Source organism: Cherax quadricarinatus, chromosome 1 (assembly GCF_038502225.1).
Source record: "Cherax quadricarinatus isolate ZL_2023a chromosome 1, ASM3850222v1, whole genome shotgun sequence".
NCBI lineage: Eukaryota > Metazoa > Arthropoda > Malacostraca > Decapoda > Parastacidae > Cherax > Cherax quadricarinatus.
The window spans coordinates 78,428,538-78,450,214 of record NC_091292.1 but is presented as its reverse complement, the minus strand read 5'-3'; the positions used below and the strand labels follow the sequence as shown (position 1 = coordinate 78,450,214).

Here is a 21,677-nt window from a genome sequence, read left to right as displayed (position 1 = left end):
AGAGACAGAACCTCTAGAGGATATGATAGAACGAAGAGGAATATCAGGTTTATGAGTTTTGAGAAGGTCATAGAAATAGGGAAGAGAGGGACAGATGACACGAAACCGTTGAACACGGTCAAAGTCAGGAGGACAGAGGTCGGAGAGAGTCCTTAGTTTCTTGTTGAAAGTTCTCTTGATACGATCAAGAGGGTTGGAAACGAGAGGAGTGTAGGTACGCGAGTCAAAGAGCAAGACATCAGCTTTACGGAGGTAATCCTCGCGATCAAGGATAACTACCGAATTACCTTTGTCAGAAGAGAGTATGATAATGTTAGTGTTGGATTTAAGAGAAGAAAGGGCAAGTTGGTAACGGCGCGGAAGGTGGTGATTCTTAGAAAACAGACTAACAAGAGCAGGAAGGAGAGCGCCACGAAAAGTGGACAAGTCAGGAAGATTACGGGAGTGAGATTGACGAAAGGAATCAAGAGCTAATCAGGGCAATTCCAGCGCGAGGTGCAGGTGAAGTGGCAAAGGAAAGGCCAAAACCAAGAAGTTCAAGCTCATACTGAGAGAGTGAGACAGAAGACAAGTTAGTAACAGTCAGTGAGGGAGAATTTAGACCAAGGGCTAGCTGAGATGAGACGTTGAAGTTTAATCTGTTGTTTAGAATGAATTTGTGTATTCAGGCGAGCAGTGTCAAAGACAGTGGTAAAGAGAAGGTTACAGAGATCTTGTGGTAGAGCCGCAAAGAGAGCACGTTGACGTTGACGGAAAGTAAAGAAGGCATTTTCAACCTGTGACTTAGTAGAAAGAATGAGCTTTTGAAGTAGGAGACGGGCATGATCAGGAAAGGGAGTGCCCAGTGGGTTGGTTTTCAGGAAGTGGGAGAAGGAAGGTGGCAGAACTTGTTCAGCAAGACAGTCACGTAGGACTACCTCTTCCTGCCTATATATAGCCGTCCTGCTCCACTTCTGGTTAGTGTAACTTTGTAAATGGTCCAAGTCGGACCGAAACGTCGTCGTAAGCTCCTCTCTTCTATGTGCAGATTAGTTGTGTATTGTTACTTTACTGAATGTTTTACTTGACAAGTTTCATTATGATGGTCAGTGGCTGGGCTAGTTCTTGTATATGTACTGTTCTGATTTCTTCAAACTCATTTGCTAGTTCTTTTCTATCAGTTTTTTAAATGTTTGTTTGAAATAAAATTATATGCTCCTGGACAGCTGTGTGAGAGGGAATCCATAAAAACTTGGATCGAATCCCCATTTAAATAACCAGTGCATGTCTGTGCCAAGGTTCATCCACATGTATGTGTGTACATTGATGTTGGCTAATTAAGAGCAAGGACTGAAAATAGGCAGGCAGAGACAATGAAAGTACCTGGCATCACATCTTGTCTGCTCCATCTGGGTCATTTTCCTTCCTGAACACCTTCAGGAAAAAAGACATGTGTAAATATTTACAGACATCTCTTAGTAAATATCTTAAGTGTTTGTATGTTTATTCTCCTCCGAGACAGATGCAGTTTAGTTATTACGTCCTTGTCCTCAGCTTGTTGGGATCGTAAGAACATAAGAAGGAACACTGCAACAGGCCTACTGGCCTATGCGAGGCAGCTCACAATTCTCCCATCGGTTTAAGCCAATGCCTTGACCTAGTGAGGTCAGACACTTCACTTAAGGGAGGAGCAGTGCATCCGACCTAGTAGCACAAGCTAGTCAGGTCCAACTCACACCCACCCACACCCACTCATGTATTTATCCAACCTATTTTTAAACCTATCCTTGGGTTTGTCGATTTTCTTCCCCCGTACACAGGAAGGAAGGTTGGGCGCTAAACAACATCAAAATGGTATACAATACCGACAGGTTGGTAGGTAAGACACATAGGTAACAGTTAGGCAACCTTATTCCGAAACGTTTCGCCTACACAGTAGGCTTCTTCAGTCGAATACAGAAAGTAGGCAGGAACAGTAGAGATGTGAAGACGATGTAATCAGTCCATCACCCTTGAAGTCGTAGAATTTGAGGTTGTCAGTCCCTCAGCCTGGAGAAGTTCAGTTCCATAGTCAGGAACTATCTGAGATGTGGAAAAAGACACTTATGTACAGTTCAGGACATTTATTAAAGGAAACGTTTCGCCACGAGTGGCTTCTTCAGTCCTAATACAGAGAAAACTAAGAAAACACACATATATATAGTGGTGGGAGTCAGGTGAGGTGAAGCGTGGGTAGAGGTGGTAGTAGTAGTAGTAGTAGTAGTAATGGAACTAAGGAGGTGAGGTTAGAGAGGGACCTGCTGGCATCAAGTAACACCAGTTCCCAGGATGGGTAATATCCTCTTGCTTAATAATTTTGAAATACTGTAACTACCGGACTTTTGCTTTATAGTGTTACTGACAGAAATTAGTGCAGCTTCAATGCATTTTCTCCGTCTTAAGTCGTCTTCTTTAATAACTAGTTTAGCTTCATTGAATTTCATGAGGTGTCCAACATCGTCTCTATGTTGAACACATGCGTTTTTGCGGTCATCATTTCTGCAAGCATTTTTGTGTTCTGCTATCCTAATGTCCAGAGATCTGGCTGTTTCCCCTACATATACTTTGTCACACCCCCCACATGGTATAGTGTAGATTCCTGCACTTGTGCCAGAATCATGCTTGGGTTTTTGTATCAGGTTCCTAATAGTAGTTGAACAGCTGGTAGATATTTTAGCCAGTTTTCTGTCAAACATTTTTGAAACATTTGTGGCAACGTTGCTGACCGGTAAAACGATGTAACTTGGAGGCTTTTCTTCAATTTGATAGGTGTTGGTCTTGCTGAGGATACGTGTTGCACGTTTCCTGCAGTCACGTATGAAGTGTAGGGGAAAGTGTAGTGAACTAAAAGAGTTGGTGATGTATGTACATTCTTCTTCGAGGAACTGCGGACTGGAAATTCTGTAGGCTCTCAGAAAGAAGCCAATAACTACCCCTCTTTTAGTTCTTGTGTCATGGTGAGAGAAGAAATGTAGAAGATCATTCTTGTAGGTAGGCTTCCGGTAGACTTTAAAAGAAAGTTTGCTTTCCCCTGTGCGTAAGAGAACGTCGAGAAAAGGTAACTGGTTGTCCTTCTCCTCCTCTAGAGTAAATTTAATAGTAGGTTCCAGAGTGTTGATGGTGTTGAGGATGCCCTGTACGTCAAGATTTTTGGGTACAATGACCCAAAAATCTTGACGTACAGGGCATCCTCAACACCATCAACACTCTGGAACCTACTATTAAATTTACTCTAGAGGAGGAGAAGGACAACCAGTTACCTTTTCTCGACGTTCTCTTACGCACAGGGGAAAGCAAACTTTCTTTTAAAGTCTACCGGAAGCCTACCTACAAGAATGATCTTCTACATTTCTTCTCTCACCATGACACAAGAACTAAAAGAGGGGTAGTTATTGGCTTCTTTCTGAGAGCCTACAGAATTTCCAGTCCGCAGTTCCTCGAAGAAGAATGTACATACATCACCAACTCTTTTAGTTCACTACACTTTCCCCTACACTTCATACGTGACTGCAGGAAACGTGCAACACGTATCCTCAGCAAGACCAACACCTATCAAATTGAAGAAAAGCCTCCAAGTTACATCGTTTTACCGGTCAGCAACGTTGCCACAAATGTTTCAAAAATGTTTGACAGAAAACTGGCTAAAATATCTACCAGCTGTTCAACTACTATTAGGAACCTGATACAAAAACCCAAGCATGATTCTGGCACAAGTGCAGGAATCTACACTATACCATGTGGGGGGTGTGACAAAGTATATGTAGGGGAAACAGCCAGAACTCTGGACATTAGGATAGCAGAACACAAAAATGCTTGCAGAAATGATGACCGCAAAAACGCATGTGTTCAACATAGAGACGATGTTGGACACCTCATGAAATTCAATGAAGCTAAACTAGTTATTAAAGAAGACGACTTAAGACGGAGAAAATGCATTGAAGCTGCACTAATTTCTGTCAGTAACACTATAAAGCAAAAGTCCGGTAGTTACAGTATTTCAAAATTATTAAGCAAGAGGATATTACCCATCCTGGGAACTGGTGTTACTTGATGCCAGCAGGTCCCTCTCTAACCTCACCTCCTTAGTTCCATTACTACTACTACTACTACTACTACCACCTCTACCCACGCTTCACCTCACCTGACTCCCACCACTATATATATGTGTGTTTTCTTAGTTTTCTCTGTATTAGGACTGAAGAAGCCACTCGTGGCGAAACGTTTCCTTTAATAAATGTCCTGAACTGTACATAAGTGTCTTTTTCCACATCTTGTCGGTATCACCATACCATTCCCCCCCTATCTGAGATGTGTACGAATGGTATATAATACCGACAAGATGAGATTAAGACACAAGTGCAACATCTGGGTATCTTTATTGTAGACGTTTCGCCATCCAGTGGCTTTATCAATACAAATTCTAGGACATAACTTGAAGACAGTAGAACTATGTACAGAAGATGAGGTAATCAGTCCCTCAACCTAGGAGTAGGTGCGAAGAGCACCATAGTCGTGGAGATTCTGAAGCAGAAGAAAGGATCCTGGCGCTTATATAGTAACGTCAGGTGTAGCAGACGAGGGCATGTTCACTGGTAGGCGGGATTCCCCAGTGGAAGTAGGTCCTTACCCAGATGTTGCACTTGTCTTAATCTCATCTTGTCGATATTATATACCATTCGTACACAACTTGTCAGACACTGCAACATCATGGGGTCTTAATTCTGAGGACATGTACATAACCTTCACGGCTACGACAACTACTACTACAACTAACCCATCTCTTTGGGAAGGACCTACTTCCACTGGGGAATCCCGCCTACCAGTGAATATGCCCTCGTCTGCTACACCTGACGTTACTATATAAGCGCCAGGATCCTTTCTTCTGCTTCAGAATCTCCACGACTATGGTGCTCTTCGCACCTACTCCTAGGTTGAGGGACTGATTACCTCATCTTCTGTACATAGTTCTACTGTCTTCAAGTTATGTCCTAGAATTTGTATTGATAAAGCCACTGGATGGCGAAACGTTTACAATAAAGATACCCAGATGTTGCACTTGTGTCTTAATCTCAACTATCTGAGATAGTTCCTGACTACGGAACTGAATGTTTCGGAATAAAGTTGCCTAACTGTTACCTGTGTGTCTTACCTACCAACATGGACAGTCACTTACCTGGAGTTTACCTGGAGAGAGTTTCGGGGGTCAACGCCCCCGCGGCCCGGTCTGTGACCAGGCCTCCTGGTGGATCAGCGCCTGATCAACCAGGCTGTTGCTGCTGGCTGCACGCAAACCAACGTACGAGCCACAGCCCGGCTGATCAGGAACTGTCTTTAGGTGCTTGTCCAGTGCCAGCTTGAAGACTGCCAGGGGTCTGTTGGTAATCCCCCTTATGTGTGCTGGGAGGCAGTTGAACAGTCTCGGGCCCCTGACACTTATTGTATGGTCTCTTAACGTGCTAGTGACACCCCTGCTTTTCATTGGGGGGATGGTGCATCGTCTGCCAAGTCTTTTGCTTTCGTAGTGAGTGATTTTCGTGTGCAAGTTTGGTACTAGTCCCTCTAGGATTTTCCAGGTGTATATAATCATGTATCTCTCCCTCCTGCGTTCCAGGGAATACAGGTTTAGAAACCTCAAGCGCTCCCAGTAATTGAGGTGTTTTATCTCCGTTATGCGCGCCGTGAAAGTTCTCTGTACATTTTCTAGGTCGGCAATTTCACCTGCCTTGAAAGGTGCTGTTAGAGTGCAGCAATATTCCAGCCTAGATAGAACAAGTGACCTGAAGAGTGTCATCATGGGCTTGGCCTCCCTAGTTTTGAAGGTTCTCATTATCCATCCTGTCATTTTTCTAGCAGATGCGATTGATACAATGTTATGGTCCTTGAAGGTGAGATCCTCCGACATAATCACTCCTAGGTCTTTGACGTTGGTGTTTCGCTCTATTTTGTGGCCAGAATTTGTTTTGTACTCTGATGAAGATTTAATTTCCTCATGTTTACCATATCTGAGTAATTGAAATTTCTCATCGTTGAACTTCATATTGTTTTCTGCAGCCCACTGAAAGATTTGGTTGATGTCCGCCTGGAGCCTTGCAGTGTCTGCAATGGAAGACACTGTCATGCAGATTCGGGTGTCATCTGCAAAGGAAGACACGGTGCTGTGGCTGACATCCTTGTCTATGTCGGATATGAGGATGAGGAACAAGATGGGAGCTAGTACTGTGCCTTGTGGGACAGAGCTTGTCACCGTAGCTGCCTCGGACTTTACTCTGTTGACGACTACTCTCTGTGTTCTGTTAGTGAGGAAATTATAGATCCATCGACCGACTTTTCCTGTTATTCCTTTAGCGCGCATTTTGTGCGCTATTACGCCATGGTCACACTTGTCGAAGGCTTTTGCAAAGTCTGTATATATTACATCTGCATTCTTTTTGTCTTCTAGTGCATTTAGGACCTTGTCGTAGTGATCCAGTAGTTGAGACAGACAGGAGCGACCTGTTCTAAACCCATGTTGCCCTGGGTTGTGTAACTGATGGGTTTCTAGATGGGTGGTGATCTTGCTTCTTAGGACCCTTTCAAAGATTTTTATGATATGGGATGTTAGTGCTATTGGTCTGTAGTTCTTTGCTGTTGCTTTACTGCCCCCTTTGTGGAGTGGGGCTATGTCTGTTGTTTTTAGTAACTGAGGGACGACCCCCGTGTCCATGCTCCCTCTCCATAGGATGGAAAAGGCTCGTGATAGGGGCTTCTTGCAGTTCTTGATGAACACAGAGTTCCATGAGTCTGGCCCTGGGGCAGAGTGCATGGGCATGTCATTTATCGCCTGTTCGAAGTCATTTGGCGTCAGGATAACATCGGATAGGCTTGTGTTAGTCAAATTTTGTGGCTCTCTCATAAAAAATTCATTTTGGTCTTCGACTCTCAGTCTGGTTAGCGGCTTGCTAAAAACTGAGTCATATTGGGACTTGAGTAGCTCACTCATTTCCTTGCTGTCATCTGTGTAGGACCCATCTTGTTTAAGTAGGGGCCCAATACTGGGCGTTGTTCTCGATTTTGATTTGGCATAGGAGAAGAAATACTTTGGGTTTCTTTCGATTTCATTTATGGCTTTTAGTTCTTCCCGCGATTCCTGACTCCTAAAGGATTCTTTTAGCTTAAGTTCGATGCTTGCTATTTCTCTGACCAGTGTCTCCCTGCGCATTTCAGATATATTGACCTCTTTTAGCCGCTCTGTTATTCTTTTCCGTCGCCTGTAAAGGGAGCGCCTGTCTCTTTCTATTTTACATCTACTCCTCCTTTTTCTTAGAGGAATAAGCCTTGTGCATACATCGAGTGCCACCGAGTTAATCTGTTCTAGGCATAAGTTTGGGTCTGTGTTGCTTAGTATATCTTCCCAGCTTATATCGGTTAGGACTTGGTTTACTTGGTCCCACTTTATGTTTTTGTTATTGAAGTTGAATTTGGTGAATGCTCCCTCATGACTAGTCTCATTTTGTCGGTCTGGGGCTCCATGCATACATGTCTGAACCTCAATTATGTTGTGATCTGAGTATATTGTTTTTGATATGGTGACATTTCTTATCAGATCATCATTGTTAGTGAAGATGAGGTCTAGTGTATTCTCCAGTCTTGTAGGCTCTATTATTTGCTGGTTTAAATTGAATTTTGTGCAGAGATTTAAAAGCTCGTGTGAGTGTGAGTTTTCATCAGAGCTGCCTCCTGGTGTTATTTCTGCAACAATATTATTTGCTATATTCCTCCATTTTAGGTGCCTTAAGTTGAAATCCCCCAGGAGCAAGATGTTGGGTGCAGGAGCTGGAAGATTTTCCAGACAGTGGTCAATTTTTAACAGCTGTTCCTGGAATTGCTGGGATGTTGCATCCGGAGGCTTGTAGACTACCACAATGACTAGGTTTTGGTTCTCGACCTTTACTGCTAAAACTTCCACTACGTCATTTGAGGCATTAAGCAGTTCTGTGCAAACAAGTGACTCTGCAATGTACAGGCCAACCCCCCCCTTTTGCCTGTTCACTCTGTCACATCTGTATAGGTTGTAACCTGGGATCCATACTTCGTTGTCCAAGTGATCCTTTATGTGGGTCTCAGTGAAAGCCGCGAACATTGCCTTTGCCTCTGCAAGCAGTCCACGGATGAAAGGTATTTTGTTGTTTGTAGCTGGCTTTAGACCCTGTATATTTGCAAAGAAGAATGTTATCGGACTGGTGGTATTGTTGGTACTGACAATACACTAACAAGAAATAATGCAGCAGCAAGTGTAGCTGCAAATTTACAACCCTCAGAAAACACTAAACGACTGTAGTTACCGACTACTAATTTATTTAGAAATTTTAGAAATTTATTTATTTATTTATTTAGAAATTTTAGCATACAAACAGAGGTACAAAAAATACAGGTAAGAGCAGCATGTGCGAAACTTGGGTATAAGTTTACATTTGACAATATAACCTTTATTTTCAACAAGTACATGTACAAGGTATACAGGCGTAGCTAACATCAGTAACATACTGCTATATAGAAAGTCGCTTGTTATCAGCATTTCGGGCAAATTAGGTCAATTTTGTCCCCAGGATGCGACCCACACCAGTCGACTAACTCCCAGGTATCTATTTTGCTGCAAAGTGAACATGGACAGCAGGTGCCTTAAGAAAAAACGTCCTCATGTCTCCACCCTTGCCGGGGATTGAACCACAGAATAAGTATTTCTTGCGCAAATTGTCATTCTGGGAGATAAAAGTGAAAATGGTATGCATAATAATAATAATAATAATAATTATTTACTACAGGTATATGTACAAGGTATACAGGCTGACATAAATGACATACTACTATATAGAAAGTCGCTTGTTATGCAGAGTATTTCGGGCAAATTAGGTCAGTTTTGTCCCAGGATGCGACCCACACCAGTCGACTAACACCCAGGTACTCATTTTACTGATGGGTGAACATAGACAACCGGTGTATTATTACAATTAAAACTAAGCGCTAAACCCACAAGGGAATGCTTAATATCGAGTCTTGACATGTGCCCAGTGAGAAAGTTGCGTATGATAAACAAGACAATGCAACACTGGAATTTTTATTATGGAAACGTTTCGCCAGCTGGCTGGCGAAACGTTTCCACAATAAAGATTTCCCAGGTGATGCACAAATGTCTTATTTGTCATCTTGTTGGTTTTCTAAACCATTCAAAGTTATGTACCGATGATCAGGGGTTTATTTCAAGTTGGGTTAGGTAGGTTGCCTTAGGTTACTTTTTTTAACATTTGGAAAACAGGATAATATTTCAGCTGTGAAATCAGGATTATATTGTACAGTTTGAACTATAATGGTCAAAATCTGCCAGTTAACAGTTGTACATGTTTTACCGATTAAACCAAAATAGTTGTACATAATTGAAGGTCTTAGTTATGTTGAGATTATAGGCTCAAGTATTTATTATGCAAGTTCTCCAATATTAAATACGTTATGTAATTGGAGACAGTTATATTTTTGGGCTTATGGGGAGAAAGCATTTTGTTTTGGTAACCCAAAATTAAACGTAACCCAAAGTAACCTAAAATTAATTTTTAAATCTAGATTAAGTTAGGTTGGATTACTGTATTTTTTTTTCTTTGCCTGTCTATAGGTGTGTTTTCTCTTACGCACAAAATATAATTGTCTCCATTGCAAAATCAACTTTATGTTGACTCACGAAATCGTAATGACACGATTGCAAACAAACCATACCCCGGCCGGGATTGAACCCGCGGTCTAGTGGCTAACGCGACGGGCTGGAGTTTTGAGACTCTCTGACCGCGGGTTCAATCCCGGCTATGGTTTAACTTTATGTTCGAAATAATAATTAATTTTATTTTATTATTATTGGTATCAGATCCAGGTTGTTCAGTTTTTAGTTAGTTTAATATGTTTATTATGCACCCCATACCCATCCTGTGGGCTGTAGTCAAAAGATTACAGAGGTACATAATTGGTCCAGGGACTGGACTCCAAAGTTTTGATAGCTGAGCAAGTTACAGAGGTAATGAACTCACAATTTACAAAGGTAATGAACTCACAATTTACAAAGGTAATGAACTCCAGGTAGGTCTGGTCACAATCATGACAAGTTACAAAGGTATTTACAGATTACAGAGGTACGTAATGGGTCCAGGGACTGGGCCCCCAAAGTTTTGATAGCTGAACTAGGTACAAAGGTAATGAACTCACAAGTTACAGAGGTAATGAATTCTGTAGAATGGTTACTTACGTGAGGCGAATGCACTACCTCTGAACCATATACCATCTGTAAGCTTACACTAGTGATGACTTATGCAAATTACACCAAATTTCACCAAGGTTAATGCAGAAAAGTCAGATTCACTGGTCAACAATTTTTGAAAAGTTGTATGCTTCTCAAATGCGATTAGTTAATTCTTGTGTAATTTTTATGTTCTGGATCCAAATATCACATTGAAAAATGCTTATTGGCTGTAAGTTTAAAGATACAAGACATGTAATATTTGATTATTTTATTATAACGTACATGTCAGTATGTGTTAAATTCTAATCCGTACCTACTCTCTGCCATTTTGCTTGACGCTTATAGTGGGTTGAAGAATCATCTCTTGCCAATGTCCAGCAATAGTCTGCAAGCATTCTTGTGCCCCATTTGCCCTGGTACCATTTTTCCATGGTTGAAATATCTTGGTGAAACCTTTCACCATGTTCGTCACTAACTGCCCCACAGTTTGATGGGAAAAAGTCTAAATGTGAGTCCCAAAAGTGGATTTTAAGTGACAAGTTAGATCCCATGTTCTTGTAAGCCTTGATGAGGTTTTCCACCAGTTCATCGTAGTTGCCTTCTCTTCTGCTTCCCAGAAATCCCTTGGCCACTAACTTGAATGCTTCCCAAGCAACTTTCTCCTCCCCATGAAGGTCTGATTCAGTCACCATCTTAAAAAGCTCTCGAATCTGAGGACCATTGAAGACTCCCTCTCTTATCTTAGTGTCGCTCAGTGAGGGGAATTTTGATGTTAAATACTTGAATCCCTGACCGGATTTGTCCAGAGGTTTTACATAGTTGTTCATGAGCCCCAGTTTTATGTGTAGTGGCGGTAGCAAAATTTTGTTTTGTTCAATGAGAGGTGGATGTTGAACATTTTTCATCCAAGGCTCCAATGATTGACGAGGTGGCCAGTCTCTCCTGATGTAGTGGGAACCTCTTGCACGGCTGTCCCATTCACATAGAAAGCAGCAGTATTTGGTGTATCCGCCCTGTTTGGCTAAGAAAATCATCTACCTTTCACCTCAAAATATAAACTTGGACATCACAACCACCTTCTATGACTGCTGGAACAATAATTTATGGTCAGTCAGACTGTGAGTGTGGGAAGAAACACACTGCCACAAGACTTGGGACCAACTGTGACACGTAGGTGTATATTGAAAAGTAGAGCTAACAAACAATTTTAACCATGATATTCATTATCAGTGACCTAAAATTAGTTGGAAATTGCTACTCTGGTCTCGGAAGCATTTTGGTTGTTGACCAGTGAATTATATGACATATTGCACTATTCTTACATCTGTACTCTCTCAACTTGGGTACTTTGGACAGGTTGTCAATTTTGGCTCCCTTATTAACCTACACTGATATTCTTTGAAGTATTTCTTCAACACTTCTATAATGAAGGCAGATACGGACTAATTTTCTATTATGATTAATAAAGATATATAGTACCTTATTTTCATGCATTGAACATAACATTATAACTCCACATGGAATTGTGAAGATTATCCATTTCACTGTTTCTCCTTCACAAACGACTTGGCAATAACAATCACTAATATTTTCTGTAAACAGAAGTAACAACATAAATTAAAAAAGTTAATGGATATATGGTTGAGTGTACAAATGTAACAGAAGGATAAATAGCACATGAAAAATATCTAACCAGGACAGGACTCCCACCAATGAATTCAAGTTGGAGAAATTTAGAATTAGAAAGGATATTGGGAAACATTGGTTTGGTAATGGTTGTAGATGAATGGAATAAACTCCCAGGTAGTACCACTGAGGCAAGAACTTTTACCATTTTTTGGTAGCTACCAGTAATTTTTCTTCTTGACTGACCAGTAACTCTTTGTTCACAGCATCCACAAGTTCATCTCCATCACCCGGCCATTTTCTACTTGCATGACTCCTCGCAAGATTGTGATGATGATTGTTGCAGCGTGGGTCTGGACCATCCTGTTCAACCTTACCCCGACTCCTCTCATAGGATTGACTAATACAAGTAAGATACATCTTTCATAAACAGTTGAACACAAATGGTGAAATAAATCCTAGACAAACTACTTTAAATAAATACTTTACTTTACTGTGTAGTAACTTATTGGCTGCAATGAACTCTTAAGAAAAAAGTAGTGTGTAAGGTTATTAGGCTTCATATAATTTAAAATTTTTATAAGTGTTTTGTTGGGGGCTTACTAAGGTAATCTTACCTTATTACTTAAGCATACATCACGTAGTGTTAAATTTACCTGTGTCTTCCATGAACTTGTCAGGTAGAACTTTCAAGTGGAATTAGTTTATCTAATATCCATTCTCCTTGATCCAAGTACCTCCTGTGAATTATATTCCCCACATCACCATTGATATTGCAGATAAATGGCTCAGAGAACCGACAAGTTGATAAATTAGACACGTGCAGCTCTTGGGTATCTTTATTGAGGAAACGTTTCGCCACACAGTGGCTTTATCAGCCCTATGCAAACAAGAATGTTGAAGATCAGAAGGAGTTTGAGGTAATCGGTTCCTCAACCTGGAGTCGATGTAATCAGTCCCTCAATCTTGAAAAGAATTCAGCATATGCGCGAAGAAGTGGCTTATGTACTGTATACAGATGTAAAGCAGTCATATGTGATACCACACTGGACAAATCCACATGTGGAAGTAGGTCATACTTGTAGGTTAGGTAAGTGAAGAATTCTGTGTATCAAGATCCCAAGATGTTGCTGTGTCTGACAGGAATATAGATACAGGGAATTCTTCGTCTGCCTAACCTAAAGGCATGACCTACTTCCACATGTGGATTTGTCCAGTGTGGTATTACATATGACTGCTTCACATCTGTATACAGTACATAAGCCACTTCTTCGCACATATGCTGTATTTTTTCAAGATTGATGGACTGATAACATAGACTCCAGGTTGAGGAACTGATTATATCGACTCCAGGCTGAGGGACTGATTAGTTAAAACTCCTTGTGGTCTTCACCATTCTTGTTTGTAGAGGACTGCTGAAGCCACTGTGTGGCGAAACTTTTCCTTAGTAAAGATACCCTAGTGTTGCACACGAGTCTGATTTATCAACACTTGATATTCTTTATTGTGAATAGAGATATATAGAATATCTCGCTGATACCAGTCAAGTTGTAACTTTCAAGAATGAACACTAAATTGGTCTATCATTAAATGGTTCGTTATCCAAAATATAATTATCAGAGAATAAATCTTTTATGAACTTTAAAAGGTGCAGCTATCATACTAAATCCATCAAGTCAGTGCGGTATAATATATTAATAAGTGGAATTAAAAGTGAGGAAATTGTTATAGATAACATTTATAAACAGTAGTTAAACACTCAATCTGATTTGTGATGGTGGCATAACACAAATCATGACCAGAGTATTTTTTATTTGGACCAGTAATTACGGTCTACATACAGTTGGGGACATTGTGCCCAGGAAGCAGACAAAATGATGTTCATGATATAGGTCAGACTGGGAGTCATCGTCATTTTTTCCTGGCATTGGAGAACCTCCGAGATATCTAATACAAAACTATCATATCTCGCTTATGTCCAGTGAATAATAGTTTCTTCCCACAACAGATATTAGAGCCAGCAAATAAAAACCCCCTAAATTCCACCAATACAACGACATTTGCCTTTGCAAACAAACAGGGTCTGAAGCCGTCAAAAAACAACAAAATCGCTTACATCAAGGGACTGCTCACGGAGTCGAATGCAATGTTTGCAGCATTCACAGAGACCCACATAAAGGATCATTATGACAAAGAAATATGGATCCCAGCTTATAACCTATTCCGATACGACAGACTAAACAGGCAACAAGAGGGGGGGGGGGGGTTGTCATGAATGTCAGTCGCTCATTTGCACAGAACTACTAAACACCTCAAATGATGTAGTTGAAGTTTTGGCGGCAAAGATTAAAAACCAAAACCTTGTCATTGTGGTAGTATACAAGCCTCCAGATGCAACTTCCCAAGAATTCCAGGAGCAGCTTGAGAAAATTGACCACTGTCTGGAAAATCATCCAACTCCTGCCCCAAACATCTTACTACTAGGAGATTTCAACTTCAGGCACCTAAAATGGAGGAGTATAGCAAACAATATTTTAGCAGAGATCACCCCAGGAGGCAGCTCAGATGAAAATTCACACACACACACACGAACTCTTAAATCTCTGCACCAAATTCACCTTAAGTCAGCAAATAGTAGAGCCTACAAGACTAGAATATACGCTAGACCTCATCACTAACAATGACGATCTGATACGTAATATAACTATCAGAGACAATACACTCAGATCACAACATAACAGAGGTACAAACATGTATGCACAGGGTTCCAGACCAGCAAAACGTGATCAGTCATGAAGGTCTCTTCACGAAATTCAATTTCAATAACAAAAACATACAATGGGATCAAAACCATGTCCTAAATGAAACAAGCTGGGAAGATATCCTAAACAACACAAATCCAAACATTTGCCTTGAAAAATGAATTCTGTGGTTCTTGAGATCTGCTCAAGACACATTCCATTAAGAAAAAGAAAGAGCAGATGTAAACTAGAAAGAGAGACGTTCCCTATACAGATGAAGGCGAAGAGTCACAGAGCTGCTGAGTGGGGCCAATATGTCTGAAATACGAAGGGAGGCACTAGTCAATGAAATTGCAATTATTGAACTTAAGCTGAAGGAATCTTATAGGAGACAAGAATCACAGGAAGAACTAAAAGTCATAAAGGAAAATGAAAAAAAAAAATCTTATGCCAAATCTAAGGGAAAAACAACATCCAGTATTGGGCCCCTGCTTAGGCGGGATGATAGCCAAGAAATGAGTGATATACTAAAGTCCCAATATGACTGTATTCAGCGAGCCACTGCAGACTAAGGGTCGACAATCCAAATGAATTCTTTATGAACGAAACCCAAAATTTGGTCATCCCAAAAATCTCGGATATTATTCTAACTCCACAAGACTTTGAAGAGGCAATTAATGACGTGCCCATGCACTCTGCCCCTGGCCCAGACTCGTGGAACTCCGTGTTCGTCAAGCATTGCAAGAATCCCCTATCACGTGCCTTCAGCATTTTATGGAGAGGGAGCATGGACACAGGGATCATCCCCACACACACTAAAAACAACAAACATAGCCCCACTCCACAAAGGTGGCAGTAAAGCAATTGCAAAGAACTACAGACTGATAGCACTAACATCTCATATCATAAAAATCTTTGGGTTCTGAGAAGCAAGATAACCAACCACCTAGATACCCATCACTTACACAACCCAGGGCAACATGGGTTTAGAGCAGGTTGCTTCTGCCTGTCCCAGCTACTGGACCACTGTGACAAGGTCCTGGATGCTATAGAGGATAAACACAATACAGATGTAGTATACACAGACTTTGCAAAAGCTTTCGACAAGTGTGACCATGGTGTAATAGCACACAAAATGCGTGATAAAGGAATAACGGGAAAAGTTGGTAGATGGATCTACAACTTCCTGACAAATAGAACACAAGGAGTAATAGTAAACAGAGTAAAGTCCCAGGCAGCCATGGTAAAAAGCTCTGTTCCACAAGGCACAGTACTCACTCTCATTCTATTCCTCATCCTCATTTCTGACGTAGAGATGTAAGCCATAGCAGTGACCTCCGTTGAAGACACCGCGAGACTCCAAGCGGACATCAACCAAATCTTTGCATGGGCCACTCGAAACAATATGAAGTTCAACAAGGAGAAATTTCAACCAATCAGATATGGGAATCTTGAAGAAATTAAAAATGTGTCAAGGTATACAACAAATTCTAACCATACAATAGAGTGGAAGAGTAATGTGAAGGACCTGGGAGTGATAATATCAGAGGATCTCGCCTTCAAAGACCACAATGTATCTACCTCATCTGCTAGGAAAATGATAGGATGGATAATGAGAACCTTCAAAACTAGGAATGCCAAGCCCATGATGATTCTCTTCAAATCGCTTGTGCTCTCTAGGCTGGAATACTTCTGTATACTAACTGCCCCCTTCAAGGCTGGCGACATTACAGACCTGGAGAGTGTACCAAGAACTTTCACGGCACACATAATTACAATAAGGCACCGAAACTACTGGGAATGGTTGCAGGTCCTTGATCTGTATTCCTTCGAACGCAGGCGAGAGATGCATGATAATTTACACTTTGAAGGTCCTGGAGGGATTGGTACCAAACCTGCACACGACAATCGCTCCATATGAAAGCAAACGGCTCGGCAGGAGATGCAATATTTCCCCGCTGAAAAACAGGGGCGCCACTAGTACACTGAGAGACAACACAATAAGTGTCTGGGGCCCAAGACTGTTCAATTGCCTCCCAGCATACATAAGGGGGATTACCAATAGACCCCTGGCTGTCTTCAAGAAGACACTGGACAGGCACTTAAAGTCAGTACCTGACCAACCGGGCTGTGGTTCGTACGTCAGCTTGCATGCAGCCAGCAGTAACAAACTGGTTGATCAGACCCTGATCCACCATGAGGCCTAGTCACAGACCGGCCCGCGGGGGCGTTGACCCCCAAAACCCTCTCCAGGTAAACATACATTCATATATCATATATCCAGGTCAAGGTATCACAGGCGATTAACGTGTAGTAGCTCAACCTTATAATTATCAATACTGCATCTAGAGTGGGCAGGGCAAGACGTTTGGCCAAGTTTCCTTACATCAATTGCCTCTATTCATCTAGTAATAAATAGGTACCTAGGTGTTAGTTGGCAGTTGTAAGTCGTTTCCAGCAAAGATCAGAGAGACTACCTCAGATGACCTAATCACTAACTCGAATGTGAGAACCCAGTGAAGTTAACTATTAAATCAGTACCAAGGAACACAGGTAAAACTGCTGCAAGGCGATGTCCCCTCACGGACCACAGCACCTCAAGTCCTTCCTTCTGGATAACTGGTTACTGACCCTTCCCCACAACTAATGTTTCTGGCTCAGCCAAGAGGAGCTTTCTAACTTCTTAAATTTAATTTCTCGCCACATTGTTATTCAAATTAGTCAAGCTTTAAACAACTGACATATTAAGACATCATCTGATATTGCTATTTTCAACAAAAGTTCACTTAATCGGTAAATTTCTCTTTGTTGTCTTATAAAAATTCGTTGAAATTGTATTGCTGCTGGCACAATAAACCCTCTGTCTAACTGACTAATGAACAGATAGTCTAATTAACTAGTCAATTAACTAATTGTTCATTAATGAACAATTAGGTAACTACCTGTGGTTGCTTAATGATATTTTTTGATATAAATAAATTTCAGATTATAGTACTATATTCAAAAGACCTGGGCAGCTACCAGTGAAATAAGTATACTGTACATACCTTACACTCCCCCTCCTCCCCAAGACGCAGATCTTGTGCATCAAATCTGCGAGACCAAGACTGCACCTTTCCGGACATTAGCATTCACTAATAAACTTACACTCGGAACAAAAAATACCATTCAGCTGGAAGCTAACAGTCCTATGTTATGGTATCTAAATGCCGTACTCAATGCTCTAAGCTCTATACTTTTCTCATTAAGGGTACAAATAAGCTGGGCAACCACGATGCCAGTGGCTTAAAAATGATACGACAAAATGACTAAATGTGAGTAGTGTGTATTCATACGCTAATAGGAGACAAAAATACCCTAGGCTCTTGCTTTCAGGTCTTGCTGATAGTCAATCGTGGTCTAAAAAGACATGATAAACACTAGGACATAAAAAAAAGTTTTGGTACCTAAGTGATCATGAGACCACGACTGAAACGTTTTCTAATGAATATATACTAGTGTTTGCTCACATTTGCCAGCATCAGTAGTCCAACATCTCATAATTTGCTGTCCTGCTCATCAGAAAGCATGCTTAAATTTTCTGACCTGCTCTTCTGACAGTCTCCTCTTTTTAAAAGAACCTGAGAAGAAGAATTGAGAGAGGAAGTTACAGTTGATTTATCAAATCTGATCCAGTTAAAAAAAAAATAATAGGGTCTGCGTTAACACCTCCACAGGGTTAGCATTTTCTATGAATATAATTATTAGGAATCCACCTTGATAATAGACTCAAATTTCATACACATATACATCAAATTTCTAAGAAAATTTCCAAGACTGTAGGCATACTATCGAAGATACGGTACTATGTTCCACAGTCAGCCCTCTTGGCCCTATATCACTCTCTTATTTACCCCTATCTCACCTATGGAATTTGTGCATGGGGCTCAACAACAATTAACCATCTCAGACCACTAATTACCCAACAAAAGGCTGCAGTTAGAATGATAACAAATTCTCACTACAGGCAGCACACTCCACCAATATTCAATACACTAAACCTACTCACCATACAAAACATCCATACTTATTACTGCACCTATTACATACATAGAACACTTAACTCTGATATTAACCCTCCCCTCAAACATCTCCTTGCCAACCTCAACAGAACACATGACCATAACACAAGGCACAGATCACTCTTTGATGTTCCTCGTGTCCATCTCACACTATGCAAAAACTCAATGCACATAAAAGGCCCTAAAATCTGGAATTCATTACCTGTAAATATAAAAGAAACACAACCTGTTTATAAATTCAAGTCTCTTCTCAAAGATTACTTATTCACCCAAAACCAAATAAATACTGAATAACTGAACATTATAAATTGTATATCTTAAATGTTTCTCACAATTATATCACATAAATGTTAAACCTAAAACCCAATCTAACTTATTATTTTTTAAATACACTACCTAACAGAATCACTACCTAACTGAATGCAACCATATGACCTGTCTTTGTAATACTCACTTGTGCTTTATAGTTATCTGTTTACATTAATGTTTTATCACTGATTTCATCATTGCTTAGTAGCAGCGCTGTATAGTCCTTGTGGCTTAGCGCTTCTTTTTGATTATAATAATAATAATAATCATTGCTTAGTTAATCTTAAGTTAATTTTAAGCCAGCCCGTAATGCTATGCATAGTATAAGTGGCTTTGGCATACTGCTCTTATCTGTATTCTTTTGTACCTCTGTATGTGTGCACAAATTGGAAATTGGAAATAAATTGGTTTGCCAAGATTATAGGGAATGAAATGCAAGGTAATATATATGGTGCAAATATGAGTGTTAATGTGAACTTTTAAAGTTATCAAATAGTTGTTGGCTTAACTTTCCTGGAGTTTACCTGGAGAGAGTTCCGGGGGTCAACGCCCCCGCGGCCCGGTCTGTGACCAGACCGCCTGGTGGATCAGAGCCTGATCAACCAGGCTGTTACTGCTGGCTGCATGCAATCCAACGTACGAGCCACAGCCTGGCTGGTCAGGTACCGACTTTAGGTGCTTGTCCAGTGCCAGCTTGAAGACTGCCAGGGGTCTGTTGGTAATCCCCCTTATGTATGCTGGGAGGCAGTTGAACAGTCTCGGGCCCCTGACACTTCTACAATAACAGCAAAGATAGCTAGTGTCAGCCTTCGATGATGATGATAAACTGCGAGGCTAAAGAAACAGCAGCAGCATCATTGTTGCCTAAAACACTCGTATATATGTGCAGTACGACTACACATGGGAGTTCCTACAAATTCATGTGCACATAAGAGATTGTAAGCTGTATACAGACCAGTTAGTCAATAGTCTAGTGCATAAACTGATATCAGAGATGAGAATAACGTGTACTGTCCGGTATATATATATATATATATATATATATTATATATATATATATAATATATATATATATATATATATATATATATATATATATATATATATGTGTGTGTGTGTGAAGTAAACTCATGTGGGCTATTCAGCACAAGGAATGGCAGAGGTTCAGTTCCCTGAGGGAGAGGAGGAGGAGAAGGAACTAGAGACGAGCCTAGACTAAAAAGCTGAGACAGAGTAAGATGAGATTCATACATTACATAGTATGATTATATTGAGTGCTCCACCAGAATGAAGAAAGAACAGTTTTCCCTGGGAATCTTGCTGTACTCGCCGATTTGTGGTTGTAGGGTCAAGTCTTAGCTCCTGGCCTCTCCTCTTCGCAGATCTCTGCTAGGTCCACTCTTTCCCTGTTGCACCTTTTTTTTAGTCAAAAACTCTACAGAGTTTTTGAAGCCACTGATGAAGCCACTGTGTGGCGAATCGTTTCCTGAATAAAGATTTCCATATGCTGCATAAGTGTCTCAATCTTCAACTTGTCGGTTTTTCAAACCATTCATCACATCTGATGAAGCCACTGTGTGGCGAATCGTTTCCTGAATAAAGATTTCCATATGCTGCATAAGTGTCTCAATCTTCAACTTGTCGGTTTTTCAAACCATTCATCACATCTTATGTTCTTATGCAACATATGGGAGTCTTTGAGTCCCTGAAAACTGTAACACGGGTGTGATGATCAATCATAAAGCTTAAATTCTTCAACACACAGTTGTACTTCACACTTCTTTTCCTGTGGCATTGGAGGGACACACTTTTGCCTTTATTTCCTCCATTGTCTGAAAAAAAACATTCCACAGGTAAAACATCTCAACAAAGTTCCTCACTGCAATTATCTTTGCTAGAGCACTCGGCTCACACACTGAAGTCCAGGAATTGATCTCCGGTACGGGTGGAAACATTAAGATGTGTTTCCTTAAGGTACCTTTTGTCCCTGTCCACCTATCAGTAAAAAATAGGTACCTGGGTGTTAGTCGACTGGTGTAGGTCGCATCCTGTGACAAAATTGACCTAATTTACCCAAAATGCTCTGCATAACGAGCGGCTTTCTGTATAGTAGTACGTCATTAATGTCAGCTAGGCCTGTATACCTTGTACATGTGTTTATAAAAATAAAGATAAGTAAGTTTATTCAGGTATACACAAATATAGTTACATAGACTATCATACACAGCAGCAGATGTGTAGAGAACCTGGGATAACCCAGAAAAGTCAAATTGACTTATTTCTATTGGGGCCTTTAATTATTATTACTTTATATAATCATGATGTAATATGTTTTTATGTATGTTTTGACAGCCTACAAGAAAGGAGCATCACAGTGTGGGCCTCTTCCTCCCAAACAGCCGAAGCAGTTTGTACACTCTGCTATCAATACAGCATGTAATTTGGTTATTCCCATGATAGTCATGTGCTATTGTTACTACCGGATCTTCAAGGAAGTCAAAGATCATCTTAGTAGGTCAGTGTTCTGTACTACTTAAAGAGGCTAAGAATCTGTATCATCAGATGCAGTGTGTGGCTCCATGTAAGTAAAGTTTGTCACGAAAGGAAAATAGTCAAAGGGGAATTAGGCTTTAGTATTTTTTTTAATAGGGTGTAGCATATTAT

At 40.6% G+C, this 21,677-nt stretch overlaps 1 protein-coding gene across 3 annotated transcripts in view; it reads left to right on the top strand.

Moving 5' to 3' along the window:
* LOC128688988 (uncharacterized) overlaps positions 1–21,677 on the top strand; it is a 197,788-nt gene that overhangs the window by 79,533 nt on the left and 96,578 nt on the right. For all 3 annotated transcript variants that reach the window (XM_053777055.2, XM_070083018.1, XM_070083024.1), the window contains 2 exons: positions 12,169–12,311; positions 21,366–21,528. In XM_053777055.2, coding sequence (XP_053633030.2) covers positions 12,169–12,311; positions 21,366–21,528 — 306 coding nt within the window. The remainder of the gene's footprint in view (positions 1–12,168; positions 12,312–21,365; positions 21,529–21,677) is intronic.